Source organism: Penicillium samsonianum (assembly GCF_028829775.1).
Source record: "Penicillium samsonianum strain IBT 33392 chromosome Unknown utg000002l_segment0_segment0, whole genome shotgun sequence".
In the NCBI taxonomy this organism is placed as follows: domain Eukaryota; kingdom Fungi; phylum Ascomycota; class Eurotiomycetes; order Eurotiales; family Aspergillaceae; genus Penicillium; species Penicillium samsonianum.
This window is the reverse complement of record NW_026643260.1, coordinates 825,950-841,272: the sequence shown is the minus strand read 5'-3', so window position 1 is coordinate 841,272 and position 15,323 is coordinate 825,950. Positions and strand designations below refer to the sequence as shown.

At 47.1% G+C, this 15,323-nt stretch overlaps 10 protein-coding genes across 10 annotated transcripts; 7 read left to right on the top strand and 3 right to left on the bottom strand.

Moving 5' to 3' along the window:
- Positions 1 to 105: 105 nt before the first annotated feature.
- Positions 106 to 1,311, top strand: N7471_002167 (uncharacterized protein; the record flags this gene model as incomplete). The annotated part of the gene is given in 3 exon segments (XM_057274887.1): positions 106 to 711; positions 730 to 900; positions 928 to 1,311. The coding sequence occupies 3 exon segments, from the start codon at positions 106 to 108 to the stop codon at positions 1,309 to 1,311; spliced, it is 1,161 nt and encodes a 386-aa protein (XP_057139525.1).
- A 519-nt stretch (positions 1,312 to 1,830) lies between these two features.
- N7471_002166 (NAD(P)/FAD-dependent oxidoreductase) lies at positions 1,831 to 3,243 on the bottom strand (the record flags this gene model as incomplete). Its single annotated transcript, XM_057274886.1, has 3 exons — positions 1,831 to 2,095; positions 2,146 to 2,389; positions 2,436 to 3,243. The coding sequence occupies 3 exons, from the start codon at positions 3,241 to 3,243 to the stop codon at positions 1,831 to 1,833; spliced, it is 1,317 nt and encodes a 438-aa protein (XP_057139524.1).
- A 1,338-nt stretch (positions 3,244 to 4,581) lies between these two features.
- N7471_002165 (uncharacterized protein) lies at positions 4,582 to 4,959 on the top strand (the record flags this gene model as incomplete). Its single annotated transcript, XM_057274885.1, has 1 exon — positions 4,582 to 4,959. One exon carries the CDS (start codon positions 4,582 to 4,584, stop codon positions 4,957 to 4,959), a length of 378 nt encoding a protein of 125 aa, XP_057139523.1.
- A 218-nt stretch (positions 4,960 to 5,177) lies between these two features.
- On the top strand, positions 5,178 to 5,468 carry N7471_002164 (uncharacterized protein; the record flags this gene model as incomplete). Its single annotated transcript, XM_057274884.1, has 1 exon — positions 5,178 to 5,468. One exon carries the CDS (start codon positions 5,178 to 5,180, stop codon positions 5,466 to 5,468), a length of 291 nt encoding a protein of 96 aa, XP_057139522.1.
- Positions 5,469 to 5,854: 386 nt separating this feature from the next.
- On the top strand, positions 5,855 to 7,960 carry N7471_002163 (DUF4246 domain-containing protein; the record flags this gene model as incomplete). The annotated part of the gene is made up of 1 exon (XM_057274883.1): positions 5,855 to 7,960. One exon carries the CDS (start codon positions 5,855 to 5,857, stop codon positions 7,958 to 7,960), a length of 2,106 nt encoding a protein of 701 aa, XP_057139521.1.
- Positions 7,961 to 8,968: 1,008 nt separating this feature from the next.
- N7471_002162 (ankyrin repeat domain-containing protein) lies at positions 8,969 to 9,862 on the bottom strand (the record flags this gene model as incomplete). The annotated part of the gene is made up of 1 exon (XM_057274882.1): positions 8,969 to 9,862. One exon carries the CDS (start codon positions 9,860 to 9,862, stop codon positions 8,969 to 8,971), a length of 894 nt encoding a protein of 297 aa, XP_057139520.1.
- A 1,275-nt stretch (positions 9,863 to 11,137) lies between these two features.
- On the top strand, positions 11,138 to 11,579 carry N7471_002161 (uncharacterized protein; the record flags this gene model as incomplete). The annotated part of the gene is made up of 2 exons (XM_057274881.1): positions 11,138 to 11,212; positions 11,265 to 11,579. The coding sequence occupies 2 exons, from the start codon at positions 11,138 to 11,140 to the stop codon at positions 11,577 to 11,579; spliced, it is 390 nt and encodes a 129-aa protein (XP_057139519.1).
- A 443-nt stretch (positions 11,580 to 12,022) lies between these two features.
- On the bottom strand, positions 12,023 to 12,205 carry N7471_002160 (uncharacterized protein; the record flags this gene model as incomplete). Its single annotated transcript, XM_057274880.1, has 1 exon — positions 12,023 to 12,205. The coding sequence occupies one exon, from the start codon at positions 12,203 to 12,205 to the stop codon at positions 12,023 to 12,025; it is 183 nt and encodes a 60-aa protein (XP_057139518.1).
- Positions 12,206 to 13,031: 826 nt separating this feature from the next.
- On the top strand, positions 13,032 to 13,373 carry N7471_002159 (uncharacterized protein; the record flags this gene model as incomplete). The annotated part of the gene is made up of 1 exon (XM_057274879.1): positions 13,032 to 13,373. The coding sequence occupies one exon, from the start codon at positions 13,032 to 13,034 to the stop codon at positions 13,371 to 13,373; it is 342 nt and encodes a 113-aa protein (XP_057139517.1).
- A 585-nt stretch (positions 13,374 to 13,958) lies between these two features.
- On the top strand, positions 13,959 to 14,597 carry N7471_002158 (uncharacterized protein; the record flags this gene model as incomplete). The annotated part of the gene is made up of 1 exon (XM_057274878.1): positions 13,959 to 14,597. The coding sequence occupies one exon, from the start codon at positions 13,959 to 13,961 to the stop codon at positions 14,595 to 14,597; it is 639 nt and encodes a 212-aa protein (XP_057139516.1).
- Between the last annotated feature and the right edge of the window lie 726 nt (positions 14,598 to 15,323).

Here is a 15,323-nt window from a genome sequence, read left to right as displayed (position 1 = left end):
CCTCCTCCTACAACTACAGCCTTTCCCGCATGTTTTCAATCTAAACAAAAAAAACAGAATTTACCTTGTCTACTCCGTAGTATCGATCGTACTTTACAAGTCAAAATGCCAGCCGCAACAGCTCCTGTTTCGCTTTTTACCACTCCTGACCTTGAAATAAAGTCATACTGTGAAGATAGGGACTTTCAAGCCGAAGGGAAGCCCGAGCCTAATAGTCGCTCGCAGACTTTGATCTACCATTGTCAAGACAAAAAATGGTGGATCAAAGTACCTTTCGAGGGCGCGATTTCCTGTTTGCCCCACGATGCCGAGCCAGAGCAAACCAAATCGAAACGCGAACGACGAAAAGAATTCCAAGACTTTGCTAGGCTAATCGATTTCCAATCATTAGCCCTGCTGGATAACACTGTGACTGAAGTGATCTTGAACGAAGATCCGAAAACAGCTGAACCTGTCAAGCTGTATCGCGAACCAGAGGATACGAATCCGTTTGTAAAGCTCATCCTACGATTCTCTATTCGGGAGGACCTATCGAGACTGACTTATCCGCTATACCTCCAATTTCCGTCTTTTCGAGCCATCGATATCGCCGAGTTAATAGAAGAGGATGAAATCACCGATAGAGTGTTCCGCGTTTTATATCGCAGCGATAGAATACCATATATTCTCAAGGTAGTCAATCGCCCCCTTTACCAACCACACGATTCGGATGTTATATAAGAACTAGAGAATCTTGAAAGATTTAAAGGCGTGATAAGGATCGTTCAGCCAGCTAGTATTATAGTGTTCGCCGGCCCGTACGCGACCTCCCAAAATGGTGTCGAACAAATGGTTGTTAGCGGTATTCTATTAGAGTACTATAGCGGTGGCTCCTTACAACGTGTTCTAAATGAACAGCGTGTTAGGGAATTCTACTAGGAGCGATAGGGTGTCCAAATTGGGAATGCTTTAGGCATTCTTCACCGCGCAAACAAGACTTTTATAGATATAAAGCCTTCAAATATTGTTCTGGACGATGATGGCAATGCGGTCCTCATTGATATTAGCGGCATCGGTGGAGTAACGCACGATTGGCGTTCACCAGAGATACGGGATGAAATATCACGCATTAAGCTTCCATTCCAAACACGTCGACTGAATGACATTTGGGCCTACGGAAAGCTTTTGACGGAGATTGTGTCAAACGCCGACCGCCCCTTTGCGGGAACTCTCAAGTGGGTTGCGGATCATTTTACTAAAGAAGATATTCACACCAGGTGGACTCTATCTGAGGGCATCTCTCGATTGAAAAATTGTCAAGACATTGATTAACGTCTGCTTTATTTGGAGTGTTTCCAAGATAATGAAAGGCATGTGTCCGCGTTGAGGAGCTTGCCCCGGCGAGTCGAACAAGCCCATCACGTGTCATGACCCATGAGAAGGTATCGTGGTGATATTGAGAGACCTTATACACGTAGCTTCTGTCTCCTTTCATGTAGAAACGGACCCTTCTTCCGCAAGGAATACTTCTATGAAACATAGAGCATTTTCATTGTAGTACTGGTCTGTATAATCCATCAAGTGTCCGTGAGGTAAGTCCTCAAGCCGACAACACACATACAGCTTCATGGACTAATATCTGAATTGCCATTAACGGATGTTATGGAAGAGGCACCTCAAGAGATTTTGGGCAAATTTAATGCCAAACAGTCATTGTGTATAAGTAATCATTTACAACGTCAATTTAAATCACACTGTGTCTTATCAAGCGCTTCGAAATGGAGTATTGATGATTTCCAGAAAGTACGCTGGTGGTGCTTGATTTGGCTTGAAGAGACTATCCAATTTCCCCTACAACTTCGCTGTAGGTTCCAGTAAATGCTTCATCTCAGAGTTTGGGTACTCCACATTTTGGGACGAGTCAGGTCGCTGTCGATCCCATGCCCACTTTTCTATCAATTCGGGCGCCAATTCTCCCTCAAGCATTTGCGTGATGTACTTGCCAAGCACGGGGAAAAACTTGTATCCATGGAACGAACCGCAAGTGGCAATATATAGTCCTTTGGAGGCAGAGTGAGGCGAAATGATAAAGTCCGAGGTGGTGGTGAAAGCGTCCCTTTCGAGTGTTAAAAGGAATCTATCGTTGCGTTGTCAGGGGGCACTAACCAGCAAATGCGGTGTTTCGTCATCTCCCATGTTGCACTTTCGGGCCCATACCACAGATTCCTGGACTCTACGATATCCTGCTTGAGAGGTCCTGGAACCTTCCACTGGTTGTAGTCATGCGTGGGTGAAGGAGAAGAGATGTGGTGCCCAGGCAATACCTCTCGAGTGTTTGTGAAAATCTTAGATCCCCACCACTTGAGCTCTCGGTCTTTAGTAGGGGGAAGGGTGCCAATGAAGGGTTTCCCTGGGAATGATTAGTGGCATTCATGCGAATATACCAGAAAGCGTACCTTCATCCGGCGTGTAACCCTGGAAGCCAACAGGCATGTCTTTGAATTTTTTATATTGCTCCTCGTTGAGTTGTGCCATCCCGGTCGTAATACCAGCCGCAACAATTCGCTCTCCAGCTCGTAGCCCAGCGTTGCCGCTCTTCGCAGCACTCCACTCTAGCAATGTCGGCGTGAAAGCCCCAGCAGCGACGACAACATGCGCGGCCGACAATGTCTCTCCAGATCGTGTCTTCGCACCGGTGCAAGAGCCACGGCCATCGAACTCAAGGTTAGTAACGGATGCAGTGACGTATGAGACGCCCAATTCTAAGCACCTTTTCGTTACTGCTCGAAGAGCGTCTCCCGCCGCAGCCCAGCCACTAGCTCTGTTCACGAGAACCTCCTTAACACCGGTGTAGTCAGCATTATCAAAGACTCCTCCATAAAGCTTTCTAGCTTCAGCAACAGGGAGAGCAATTATATCATCATTGCGACCAAGTTCCTTGTGATTTGTGATGACATTTTGCGCGTAGTCGCTGCGGCACGTCCAGTAAACGCCAGTCTGATGAAAGTGTGGCTGCCAAAGAGGGTCGGATTTGAAAATCTCTTGAGCCTCAAGAGCAAGTCTACAGTAGACCTTGTCGTCGTAATCGGCGCGAATAACCTTGTTCCAATCCCATGATGCAGCCACACGCGACTCAGCATCGTATGCATCACGATCAACCAGAGTTACCGATGCATTGGGATACTTCTGGATGAGGTGGTAGGCGGTTGATACACCAAAGACACCCGCGCCAATAATAAGGTATGAGGGGTTGCTTGAGGTCATTTCGAAAAGTGATTGACAAATGTGCTATTGAAATTATAACTTATTATTATCTCTGCGAATCTCAAGGCTTATTTATGTATGACTCGAGAGTCATCTTAATTCCAATGGACGGTCCGTCACAGACGGTCCGTCTTGTATCGGGCGGGGGCTCCGATTGAGCCGATCACATGAAGTCTAATGCCTGGATTCAGACACTTGATTTGAACAATTGGAAAGAAATTCGGTAAAATAACCGGTTATCCCAAGTAATCAAGATAATCTTGAATTTAATTAGCTAGATATGATAAGGTCGACCAACAGGAGAGGATGTAGTGTTTCGATGCCGGTTCACGGTCCGTATCACGGTCCGGTGTCGGGACTGCCACGTACTTTCTGTGTGCTACAAAGTACATTGTACATAATATATATAGACGATGAGGGAACTAGGGAGGACGCTTCCTTTCTAGAAATTCATTGCCACCAAACCTACCATATCTCCCATGGCTACTTCAGAACTTCAGTACTTTGAGTTGATGCCTTAGGCCACTACGTAGTGCCTCAGGCAGCAACCCCTCCATACGTTATCTCCGTTCCAATATAACTCTCTCCCCCTCCTACCCTTTGGTCCCTACATTCGCAGTGTCCTAGCAGATGGAAATGGCACGAATATAGACAAAACAAAATTATCTTTACCTCATCGCCTGATCCCTTATTATTACATCATATCCTAGCATTTTCAGCCCCAAAATTCTAACTAGAGATGGTTAGATCCCTGGGGCCGACACCTAGGGCGCCCACCCAAATCTCTGGTTTATTTTGCCCTTAACAAAACCGCAATTGCTTTCTTTTTTTAACGAGCTAGACCCTTCTATGTCCGAGATGACCTTCGACCCTCAGCGATCCGCTGAGCTTCACAATCAAATCTTGCAACATGCATGGGCTGGTGCCGGTCATGATATTGCTTCTCTCCCATCCACGACTTGGTGGGAAGAGTATTCCCCAGTTGACGTCGAGCCACGCTTAACTCCTAAACTCGCTCAGTTCCTTCGTTCAGCTCGTTCAACTCCCTCAAGGGGAAGGACACGTGGGGATCTTGGGTTTAATCTTTTATATTTTTTATCGGGATTACAATCCAGCGATCATTTGCTCCAGTTCTCTTTGCTTCATTGCGAGGGTGACCGCTTCGTGTATCTATATCCAGCAACGGGTTGTTACACATGTGATGAGGAGGTTGACATAGTGTGAGCCTTGTTTCTTTTTTTTTTTGAAAAAAAATTAGACTAAGTACTAACTCTCGCGCTAGATTCGATCAAGATACAGAGCTAGCTACCTACATGCCCCACTGGCAGTTTATCCATGATGCCATCGGCAATCCCGGCGCCACTCCAGCAGATACTTGGGGCTTACCTGGAGATGATTAATGAAGGGAAGGTGGAGATATTTACGGAAGACAAATTTCCCGCTGCCCAATTTTTCCCATGGGAGTATTATCAATATACGCAACGGGATATCGAGAACTCAATCACTGCATTCAACCGTCTGCTCAATGCAATTGAACATCGCCATCGGCCGCCAGTTCAATCGGCTAAAATAGCTATCAACTATCCACAATCTGTACTTGATGAAGCTTTCACCCCCAACAAGTCTTTCGTCAGGTCATTTCTCTCCGCTCTTCCCTCTCGTGAGATCCAATTCCGCTATATTGCTCCAGGACTTCAGATACAATATTTCGACTAATTAAAAACTCAACCCTTTGCAGCCCTGAGTGTTATGAGGCAGAATAGCTCGGACGGCGAAGATGAAGAAAACGGCGAAGCTGAACAAATTCCATTCCTCCTCTTCCGAGCAGATGGATTTAATCCCTCACCTTGGTGCCCCCATATGACAACATTGATATCCCCGCTGGTTTATACATTGAAGAAATCGATGAAAACAGAGCAGACGATTTTGGAAATATGTCTAGGCTGCTTCTTCCCTTTGACATTGGATCTAAAGGATACGCCCGAGATAGTACCGGGAGACAGATTAGGTTCAATGCTCATGATCTTTATCAAGCCTGTGGTTCCAATGGGTTTTTGGAAATTCATGGTGTCCAGCTTCATAAGGTGCTATTGAATTGGGCGGAAAGAGTTGAGATGGGCGATTGGGAGGTGGATGAAAATGGGGTTTCTGGGGGGATTGAGAAGTTCAAGGATGCTGATACGTCTGATCTTTGGGAGAAGTATCAGATTCCGCTTTCCTGGTGAGAGTCTCCAACCGTGAAACAACCAAACACCATTCGGGCGAGGATTTTCGAATTCTGTCGGGAATTGGAGTGTGGCTGACGAAGGAATTCGTATATCTCCAAGGGTATTGGATTCTCCTCTTCGATAAGAATTACTACCTCCTGGACAGGAACGCAGAATATAGCGGCAAGAGATAGTGGAAACGGAAATTGGTGTATATAGATACTACCTAGGTACTGTTATAGATTGATCTGTTTGGCTAATTTATGTACAAATATAATTGTGGGCCAGACCCCACCCTAGGGTGAGATTGATGGTAAGACGGCTATCATCTTATTCTTTCTTATATTCTTACTGAGCTTTCTTCCGTCTTCTTCATTCCCGTATCTCACCATTTCACTGAAACAATGACCGAGATTATTGAGACTCCCTTGGACAATAAAACAACCCTCAAAGTCCCCGGTCTCCATGATCTTCCCATCAATGTGTTACTCTCCCACGATCAATTCGCCACAGGGGTAAATGACTGGTATGGTCACATTCTCACGGCCAAAGAACTGGCCATCCTAGATCTAATCAACACTATCACCGACCGACCGGATTGGCACCGCGCCATCTTTGACAAGCAAGTTATCGCTCAATGGCGAGAAAACGCCGTTGCATCGTCGTCGCTGATCAATGACAAAACGTGGGACTGGTGCTTGCAAGAGTTGCAAGACAAGGCTCGACAGTTTGACCGAGACGGCCGCTTGGTCGTCTTCAACACGAGCAGCGGTGTCTGTAAATCCGATTCGGCAATCTCTTCCGATTTGAAGTCACAGCTCTCGAATTCTGTTGACCTGTTATCTCATCAAGCCATTCGGCAGAAGTCAGAGTCAGCTGTGGTAAATCTCGTCGACCCATCTTTGTTTCCTCTTGTCTATGGGAGAACGAAAATTCTGGTCAACGGACAATCGTGTGGAATGGACGAGAATTCCTGGTCGTCACGTAGTGAAGAGTGCCCGATCGTTTCGGAACACCCACAACTAGCAAAAGGGGGCTCATCCTGGACATGGGACAGCGGTCGGTATATTTGGTCCTCGAAATTTCAGTGGCTGCCATGTGAAGTGGAATTCACTGGTCCTCCTGGGTCTACAGATGTTCGGATTTCGTCTTACGTCAACAATCTGCATCCGACGAACCGTGAGATGTACTCCGCGATTGAGGCCGTGATCTCCGGCAGCATCAAGCAATGGAACGAGATTGTGGTTCGTAACAAGTGGAGGAAAGCGATTGGCCTTTTCTACGGGAATTGCGTCTCCGGGTCTCGTGGGCCTATACGAATCCGCACTTACGGAGTCGAGTGGAAAGCCCAGTTCCCTGAATGGGCGAAAAGATTGCCCGATAAGGAAGACGAGGGTAAACTTCCTGCGGAGGAATACGAAGCTATGTGTGCTCAAGTGGAGGCGTACCTTCAGGAACCTGAATCCAAGGATAAGGTATACTGGGATCAGGTCAGAACGCAAAGGATCCCGGAGGATTGGAAGGCCCGCTGGGGGTTGCTTCGCACAGCTTTGACCAAGTATGCATGCACATTCATCTTTGAGCACTCGGACCCAGGAACCGCGTATTCGTACTCGGACTGGAAAGCAGGGAGGACCGGGAAATCAATTGTTGGCCCGGCGCACCCCGATTACGTTTGTAGTCCGGATTATGAACTGTCTAAATTCTTTGAAGCAAACCCTTGGTTGACACCATACGAATGGATGTATAAGCCAAAGGAAGAGGACCCTGACGATCACCAGTTCTACACGCTTGCATTGCAGGATGAATTTCGAGAACAGGGTCTCCAGACTGTCGTCCGGATCCACAGCATCGAGCTAGATCCTGAGACGCCATCCTTCCCCGGTGAGGAGTGGCACACCGAAGGAAATGCAAACGAACGTATAGTCGCCAACGCCATCTACGCGCTTGATTCGGAAAACATGTCCGAGCCGCAAATTAGCTTCCGGCAGAGGTGTAGACTAGGGGGCCGTACCTGGGTCTACGACCGAATCGGCGCCGACGATTCAGATAACGAGGAACGTGCTGCAGATGAGATCGATGACCTAATCCTGAATTATGCCCTATGGGACGTGAAGTATATAGGAAGGCTTTGCGGATTCGAGCACATTCAGGATAGTCCGTCCTGGCAACAGCTCGGGGAGGTGAAAATGCCTCCGGGCCGGCTAATCTCCTTCCCCAACGCCTTCCAGCGCCGAATGGGCCTATTACAGCTTCAGGACAAGACTAAGCCCGGTCACTGCCGTTTTCTCACTGTGTCCCTTGTCGATCCAACCTACCGACTTTGCTCTACGCGGAACGTTCCACCCCAGCAGACTGGTTGGACCAAAGGCGATGGCGCTGAGTCTGCAACACGAATGGATCTGGGCGAGGCTCTCGAGCTGAGAGAGGAATTGGTTAAGGAACACGCCAAGAAGGATGAAGGTGTCTTTGAGCTTGCTTCAACTCTCTCGTTTTCTGGATTTTCGTGAGCGTACGGGGTAGCCAGCTAGAATATACATACTTTCTATACTCTGACATGTTGACATCTCATGCCTGCTCTCGCTACCCAGAAGCTAACGATACAGATCTGGATGTCTTTGTACCAACAGAGAAGCTTCTTGTCATAATATCTGTATGTAACTAAGTTACTATTTAGGATTGAATGATCTTCCTTGTTCAGGCAGTTTAAACCGTTATATACGCCGATATATGCATGTTAGGTAGTAAGTACATAAGTCATAAGCTCAACATCGGGGCTCAATAATTTGACCAAAAGGAGGTGTGGAATTTCATTATTGATTTTTATTCATATCGTATACAGCTGACCTTATTCACCTGATTTGAATCCCATTTAGAAGTTTTTATCTGAGTTGAAGGCGGAATTGGCGGCGATAGCAAAGCCCTGACCAAGGATTCGCCTCTTTCCTTGAGTGGTGTATCGAGGCTTTCGGATCTCGAGAAGAAAGTGTAATGGGCCATTTCCGGCACGCTGGCGTTGTGGGATTATCAGCATGAAAGAAACCTGACCTGCTCTAAGCTTCCTAGGGCAGGAGTATTTGCATTAATTACTGATCCAGAAGGCTGAGCGTTAGGGGGCAGCCATGGTGTCCTTGCTCCGTTTAGAAATATCCACTGTCACTGCTCTATATATCTCTCTAAGCTTGCCACAGATCGATACGACGTATAATCGCTAACCCTTTTTAATGAAACCACGGTTGGTTCTGAGACACGGACCATGGTCAGTAAATTGGATATGAGTGGTCTGTCCGTCGGTGGTGAAGTTCGAAGTCCCGTGCAGAACGCTAGCAGCCGGCTGTTGGGAGTGAAAACCACCGATTAAACCCGATGTGAATGGCCCTTGAGAGTCTGAAGCTTTGAGCTCTAGGTTTCCTTAATCTGTTACAGCTGTCGTATCGAATTTTACGAGGTTTTCTTTCAATATATCTACGGACTTTCGAAGTTCGGAGGCAAATAAAATTTCTGCGTAGAGGAATAGCTTAGACAATCTTCCCCATCTGCTTGATCTGTTGGAAAATATGCGTGACAGCCTTTTGCCCTCGGAAGATCGCAATCTGTGGCGCCGTCCACTTTTTATTTCCTGATGTAAGGGAGACATCTGCGCCAGCGTCGAGCAACATTCGGATAATCTCACAATGGCCGCATTCTGCCGCTGCTGAAAGCGCCGTATACCCATTATAATATGAGCCTTTAGCATTCACATCAGCTCCTGCATCTAACAGTTGACGGACTATCCGGCGGTGGCCTCCAAAAGCTGCGCCTTGAAGGGCTGTAAGGCCTTTATACCTTGCGGCGGGGGTATTCACGTAGGCATTTTGATATAAGAGAATTTCAACGATATCGATATGCCCTTCTAATGCAGCAGCTTGAAGTGCTGTGCGACCTCCATTCTTAGAGGGGGGCGTATCAATATCTGCGCCTTGCTCAAGCAGCCATCGTAGTAGCTCGATATGGCCCCCCTCGGCGGCGGCTTGTAGGGCAGTTCGGCCCGCATACGGATGGGGTGGGTAGTTGATATCTGCACCCGCAGAGACTAAGCGGCTGACGATATTCATATACCCCGCTCCAGAGGCTAGTACTACCGCTGATCTGCCACCGTTGTTTCCCCCAGGCGCGTTAACGTCTGCCCCTGCCACCAATAGCATTTCAACCACGGCGAGATGCCCGTTATAAGAAGAGGCCTGAAGGGCCGTCTGCCCATAGTAACCTTTAGGAGGCTCATTAGGGTCCATGTCCATTGGTTGGGCTAAGAGCCGCTGTACCCGGCACAAATTCCCTTGCGCAGCGGCAAGCTGAAGAAGAGACCATCTGCCCTCATCGTCTGGTTCATCTAGTTGAGATTGTCGAGTTGATAAAAGTTGACTTCCCTGCATCTTGGGGCTTGTGTCGTGGTCGTTTCGTGCCGCCCAGTGGCGTATATATTGTTCTTGAATTGTTTAAGAAAATACACATTGACTCTGGGGAAGATTCTTATCTGGTTAAAACGGCATCGATACCTAGTGCGAATTAAATGAAACCCAAAGTATCCCAATCAGAAGCCAGATAACCCACCTACCCAATATACCCTCCCATGCCCGCGCGGACGAGAATGGACGCTAATGCACATGCACATACTATCTAGTTGGGGGTAGCCTGCTAATCATACTAATACCACTAATTATTATTATTGACCAGGATGTAGTTTATAGCCTTGGTCTGTATTTAACTAGTTTTATGCATTCGGAGAAATACCATTTTTATTACCGGTGGCGTATGTGCATTAGCGTGCGTTCTTAGGCTGGGATGGGAGTTGAAAATAATGTATTAGCGAAGCAACTAGTGGCTTTTAGGGAACATAGTGAAATGATGCACGAACGCGAATTGCATTTACATTACCCAGCGGTATTAATGAGCAACCCCTCTTTCAAGTTAGCATGTATAGGTTTCTAATATATGGCTACCAGCAGGCCCTGTGATAAAACGGCAAAGTCCATGTCAGTTTCAGTCCGATCTCAATGCTCCGAAAATAATCTACTCTCCAGCAGCCTCTAGCGCCGCGCATCCTAGACTTACACACCAGCTATGACGGCGGTGTCGAGATCCTCAGAAGACTGGGATAGGAATGATGACAAGCACGGTGATTCCATTTCGTCATCCACTGGCTTGTTGAATGAACTTACCTCTGAATCTCGAGTGGCCTCCTTGCGGAAATACATCGACCTTCGCTTGATATTTGAAGGGTTCCTGGTGTTTTCTTTATTTATCACTTTGGTGTCTATTACACACAGTCCAGGGGAATCGAATGCAGCTAAATAAAGAAAGTACGGACCGACCCGTAAGTATCCCTTGGATTAGATATCAAGTATCTGCTCAGCTGTTGATCCCTAATATCTTTACGACAGTACCGCGGAGAGACGTCCTTTTTGGTAATACGGCGGGGCTTGGACCGGAACTCGATTACGATGATCCTGAGATGTTGCGGAATGCTACACGTATGCGAGAGATTCATAGAAACTGGCACAGCCTATTCCCGCGTAAGCTTTTTCAGGTTGAGCACGGGTATCTCGACTCCGCGACTGATATTTTTTCTTTTCCTTCTCATAGCGGGTCGCGGCTATATCACTGTTTCGGAAAATGAGGAGTTTAATGTCCTTCATCCCCCATTCAAGATGGATAATGTGTTCGACGAAGGCGATCACTACGAAGGACACATTATGGCGGTCTATCACCAGCTACACTGTTTGGTGAGTCTGCGCTGAGCGATAACTTATATATCCCACTGACGTACGATCGAAGTCTATTATTATGACTGCTATGGGGACCTCGCGGGAAGAATGGGCGATGCTTGAGACGGAAAAGCTTGAGCACCGTGCTCACTGCGTGGAATATCTTCGGCAGAGCATTTTATGTTCGGCAGATACAACTTTGGAAGGTGAGACTGGGGCGTGGGCGAGAAGTACAGGCTGGGGTCAGACACACTCTTGTGTGGATTTGGATGCTTTGACAGCGTATGCCAATGAGCACGCGATTTGGAACCTTACAGAGAGATTGCTACCGGACAGCTTTGATCCTCTCAAGGTTCCTAGTACTGCTGACAACCATCAGCAATAAATTTGTTTGGCTTGTCACACTTAGGAAATTGGGCTTTCCCGCAACAATGCAAAATCAATAGAAATTTATGCTAAGCAAATATTCAACTTTTCAAAGAGCGATTAAGACGAGATGAAACCGCGAGCCAAAATCCTAGTTTATATGATGTGATAGTCTATGTTGTTTCCTACTTAGCTACACATAGTGTTGGCAAATAGTGAGTGATAGGCTTTACGCGGCATCATGTTCATTGCGATTTGGTTCAAGTCATAATTATTCGTCCTCGGGATGAATACAGGAATGGAGAAAAGGCATCTAATAACACCCGAGGCCGTCTCTAAATCCCACACCAGGTGCATGACCACATGCGTAGCTTATTCCCCGAATGTGACATTCTATGTGTTTATTTGGTGGTCAGAAAGTTTGAAGACATAGTATAGTGACTTAGTCTGGTACTCACCGTATCACTTGCGCTCGTAATCAGTCACAGCCTTTTCGGCGACAGAACCAGCAGCCATCGCCCGCTTTCCGTAGTCAGTCACAGCCTCCTCGGCGACGGGGCCGGCAGCCATGGCGCGAGGTATCGACAATCCCATTGTCTGGGACGCACCAATTGAAAGCAACATCAGTGTAGTGAGGAACTTCATATTGGGAGTATGGGCGAGCTGAGGATATGTCTGCGATGGGCAATGTCAATTGTATGCAGTAATGGCAACAATGCGTGACTAGGTAGGAAACAAAGACTTTATATCACCAACGATTTACATAGTATTCCTGTTTTCATATACCGATACGCAAAATTCGACTAAGGGTACAAGACGGTACAGTTTCATGAAGTTTTACATTTTGGACCCTAATGCAAGTGGTGCATTGATAGAGAAGCTAATGACTCGTAGAAATCATAACAAGGAGCGTCCTAATTAAGAACTTTTGGTTTTTCAAGTCTCATCTGCATATTCCCAGAGCCGATGTAACCCTAAGTAGGATACTGAGTATGTAGTCACTGATAAGGTAGGCATATCAAACAATATCAAAGAACATTGGTCCACGTATAGTATGTTTGAGGGGGAGTGTTCTGTAAAAATTCAATCCATGATAAACAGTAATCCTTGAATCAGCTCAAACGAACCGTCCAAATCTACCTTTCTTGTCCCCGCTTTTATTGACGTGGTAATGTAATTGAGCATTATCTGTACAAATTTTGGGTGTCGCTCTTTGACTGGTCCATTCAATAGCCCATTTTGGTTATCTATCAATTTGCGTTATCAACAAGCCATTCACCCCTGCTCTCCCCCATAAGACCTGCTCTGGCAAAAGATCTCCCGGCTACCAAATTCACAGGGGCTGTAACCTGCAATACGGAATGCCAGAGGTCGCGATGGTGGTGGAATTTATCCCCCTTGGCCATTTCATAATTAATCTGGTGCAGTGTAATGTATGCTCGTAGCTGTACACATCATCATCCAAGTGTCGATGTTCAATGATAGCGGAATGCAATCGTCGCCACAAGTAGAGGCAATGCATTATGTGATAATCATTGTCCGGATAGACAGCTTCAAACTCGCCAGCGAGGACGGCGTCCCGGGAGACTTCCTTGGTATGCTCCCGGTCAGCGTACCACTTGAAATTGACCTCCTCGAGCATTTCGCCCAAGACGCCCTCGTTGAAACAATTTGGGGAGTACCATCGCGAGGCCATGACGTCAAACTGGCAGCCCAGACGTTTAGCCTCAGTCCAGTGGGTACCGCATTTGGCTTCTCCTGTCTCGGCGTCGAAGACAAAGTGGCCATCCACACCCACCTCTGGTGGTCTTAAGGTCGCGTTGGCGATTGCGTTGGCTACCAGCTGGACGGTAGGATTGAAGACGCTAGCAATTCCAGCCCCAACGACCATTCCAATTAAGAGACATACCAAATAGGTAAGCCTGTTGGAACGGATCTTTGAACGAAATTTCGTGATTTCAGTCTCTGGTCCATTCTCGGAGTCCAAGGCAGAGTATTCTGTTGAAGCCATGGGACCGTGGAGTTAGAAGCTGGGTTGTAAAGCGACAGTATTGCAGAGATAATCTCAAAAACTGGGTAGAATGTCAAAAGTGGGCGCACATGAATTTTCAGCTGGTTGTGGGTTTGGAATTAGCTTTGAATGTCTCATTGTATATTGATTTTAGATAACAGAAGTACCCCCCTGTTCTTCGGATATGTAATTTCAAGGGGCGAAAATTACAGTTACCAAGGAACCTAGGGGTTGTACGCTGGATCAATGTATATATCTTCCTAAATACCGTCCTTGAGCTGGCCTTCCCCGTCTTTCCGAATAATCACGGTGTGTCTGGAAGAAACAATCAGATCCTGGGACAGATTCTCTAAGGCACATTTGGAATAAATCCAGTCTTTTCTTTCTATGTCCTCCATGCACTTCTTTGAAGGAGGCGATGGACAGGCGCTCGGCCTTGACCAGCGGTCAAAATCCACCCAGCCGAGGCGCACGCTACTAGCCACCTCTCTCACTTTTACCAAGTCTTGCCTTCTCTACTCGCTGGCCATCTGGGGCGCCTTCACAATCATTGCGAATCCACTGCAGGCAATTGAAATTCCTTTTAAAAGCCGAATCTCCTCCAGCATTGAGCCAAGGGGATGCGACTGTGGAGAGTCCGTCGCAGAGGCAATATCCCGCGGTTGCCGATTCGACGGGCTCGCAATGGCCTGGCTTCCGGAGCATTGTCTTGACGATGAATTAGCAGAAGAATTCAACACAATGGGAGACGGTTCTAATGGAACTTGGATATACTACGCCGATCGGGAACGTACTATCCAGATTGACCCTAACGAGGTGGCGGCCTTGGGAGATCGCCCTGAGGTTTTGGTCCATATGAGCGTCCAGTGGCACACCATCCATTGCATCTTTTATTGGCGAAAGCAGTTCCGGACACGATCCAATGGCAAGATCGTGGAGCCCAGGTCTGATTCTGAGCATCACATCAAGCACTGTGGAGAGATTTTCTTGTCACCAGGGTCGGGGACGAAATCGGGGTGGCTCTGAATACGAACATAGAATAGTTGCGGTATAGGCCGTACATGTTGCATAATACATGTGCTATACAAAGAGGGGTGTATTGAGAAAGCTGATGCAGGGGTGTGAAGCTTTGACCGGAGTTCCGATTGTAGATCATATTGTAAGATAAGCACTAGGTCTGAGCGCCACTGCAAAGCACGCTAAAACGGGGACTATCTCCCGTGGCTCGGACCTTCTTGTTTTGTATTCTTCGTGAGCGTCACGTTAAGTTATGAGGAATTCTCATTTCCCCAACTGCTAGCTGCCCAAGTAGATAAGAATTTCCTGATGTTGCATTGCATTCGAGACATGCAGATTAGTTCTACCCGCCTTAAGTTTCATTTATAAACTATTCTCATCGTTTATGCTTGGTAGTCGTTTCTTCGGAATTTGAGCGCTGATCCTACATGTACAATTTCAGTCGAGAGCAATGTGGTCGTATCACCGGGCAAAAGGCGACAATGAAGAGGGCGACCTTGGATTGCATCTTATATCCGGCCCCTGCGAAATGATGAAGGGGGCGAGTGTATTTTCTTCGGGTACAATCGAAAGTCTTCTGAGCCAGTGGGCGAGAAGCATGGTCGACCGGAGTTCTCTCCATAACTCCAGTCTCTTGCTTTCTATCCATGAAGGCGAACAGTTCAAGTTGTGGCTCACTCAAATTTCCGATGACTCAAACTTGACGTTTGAGAACATGGTTGACCGTACAACGGA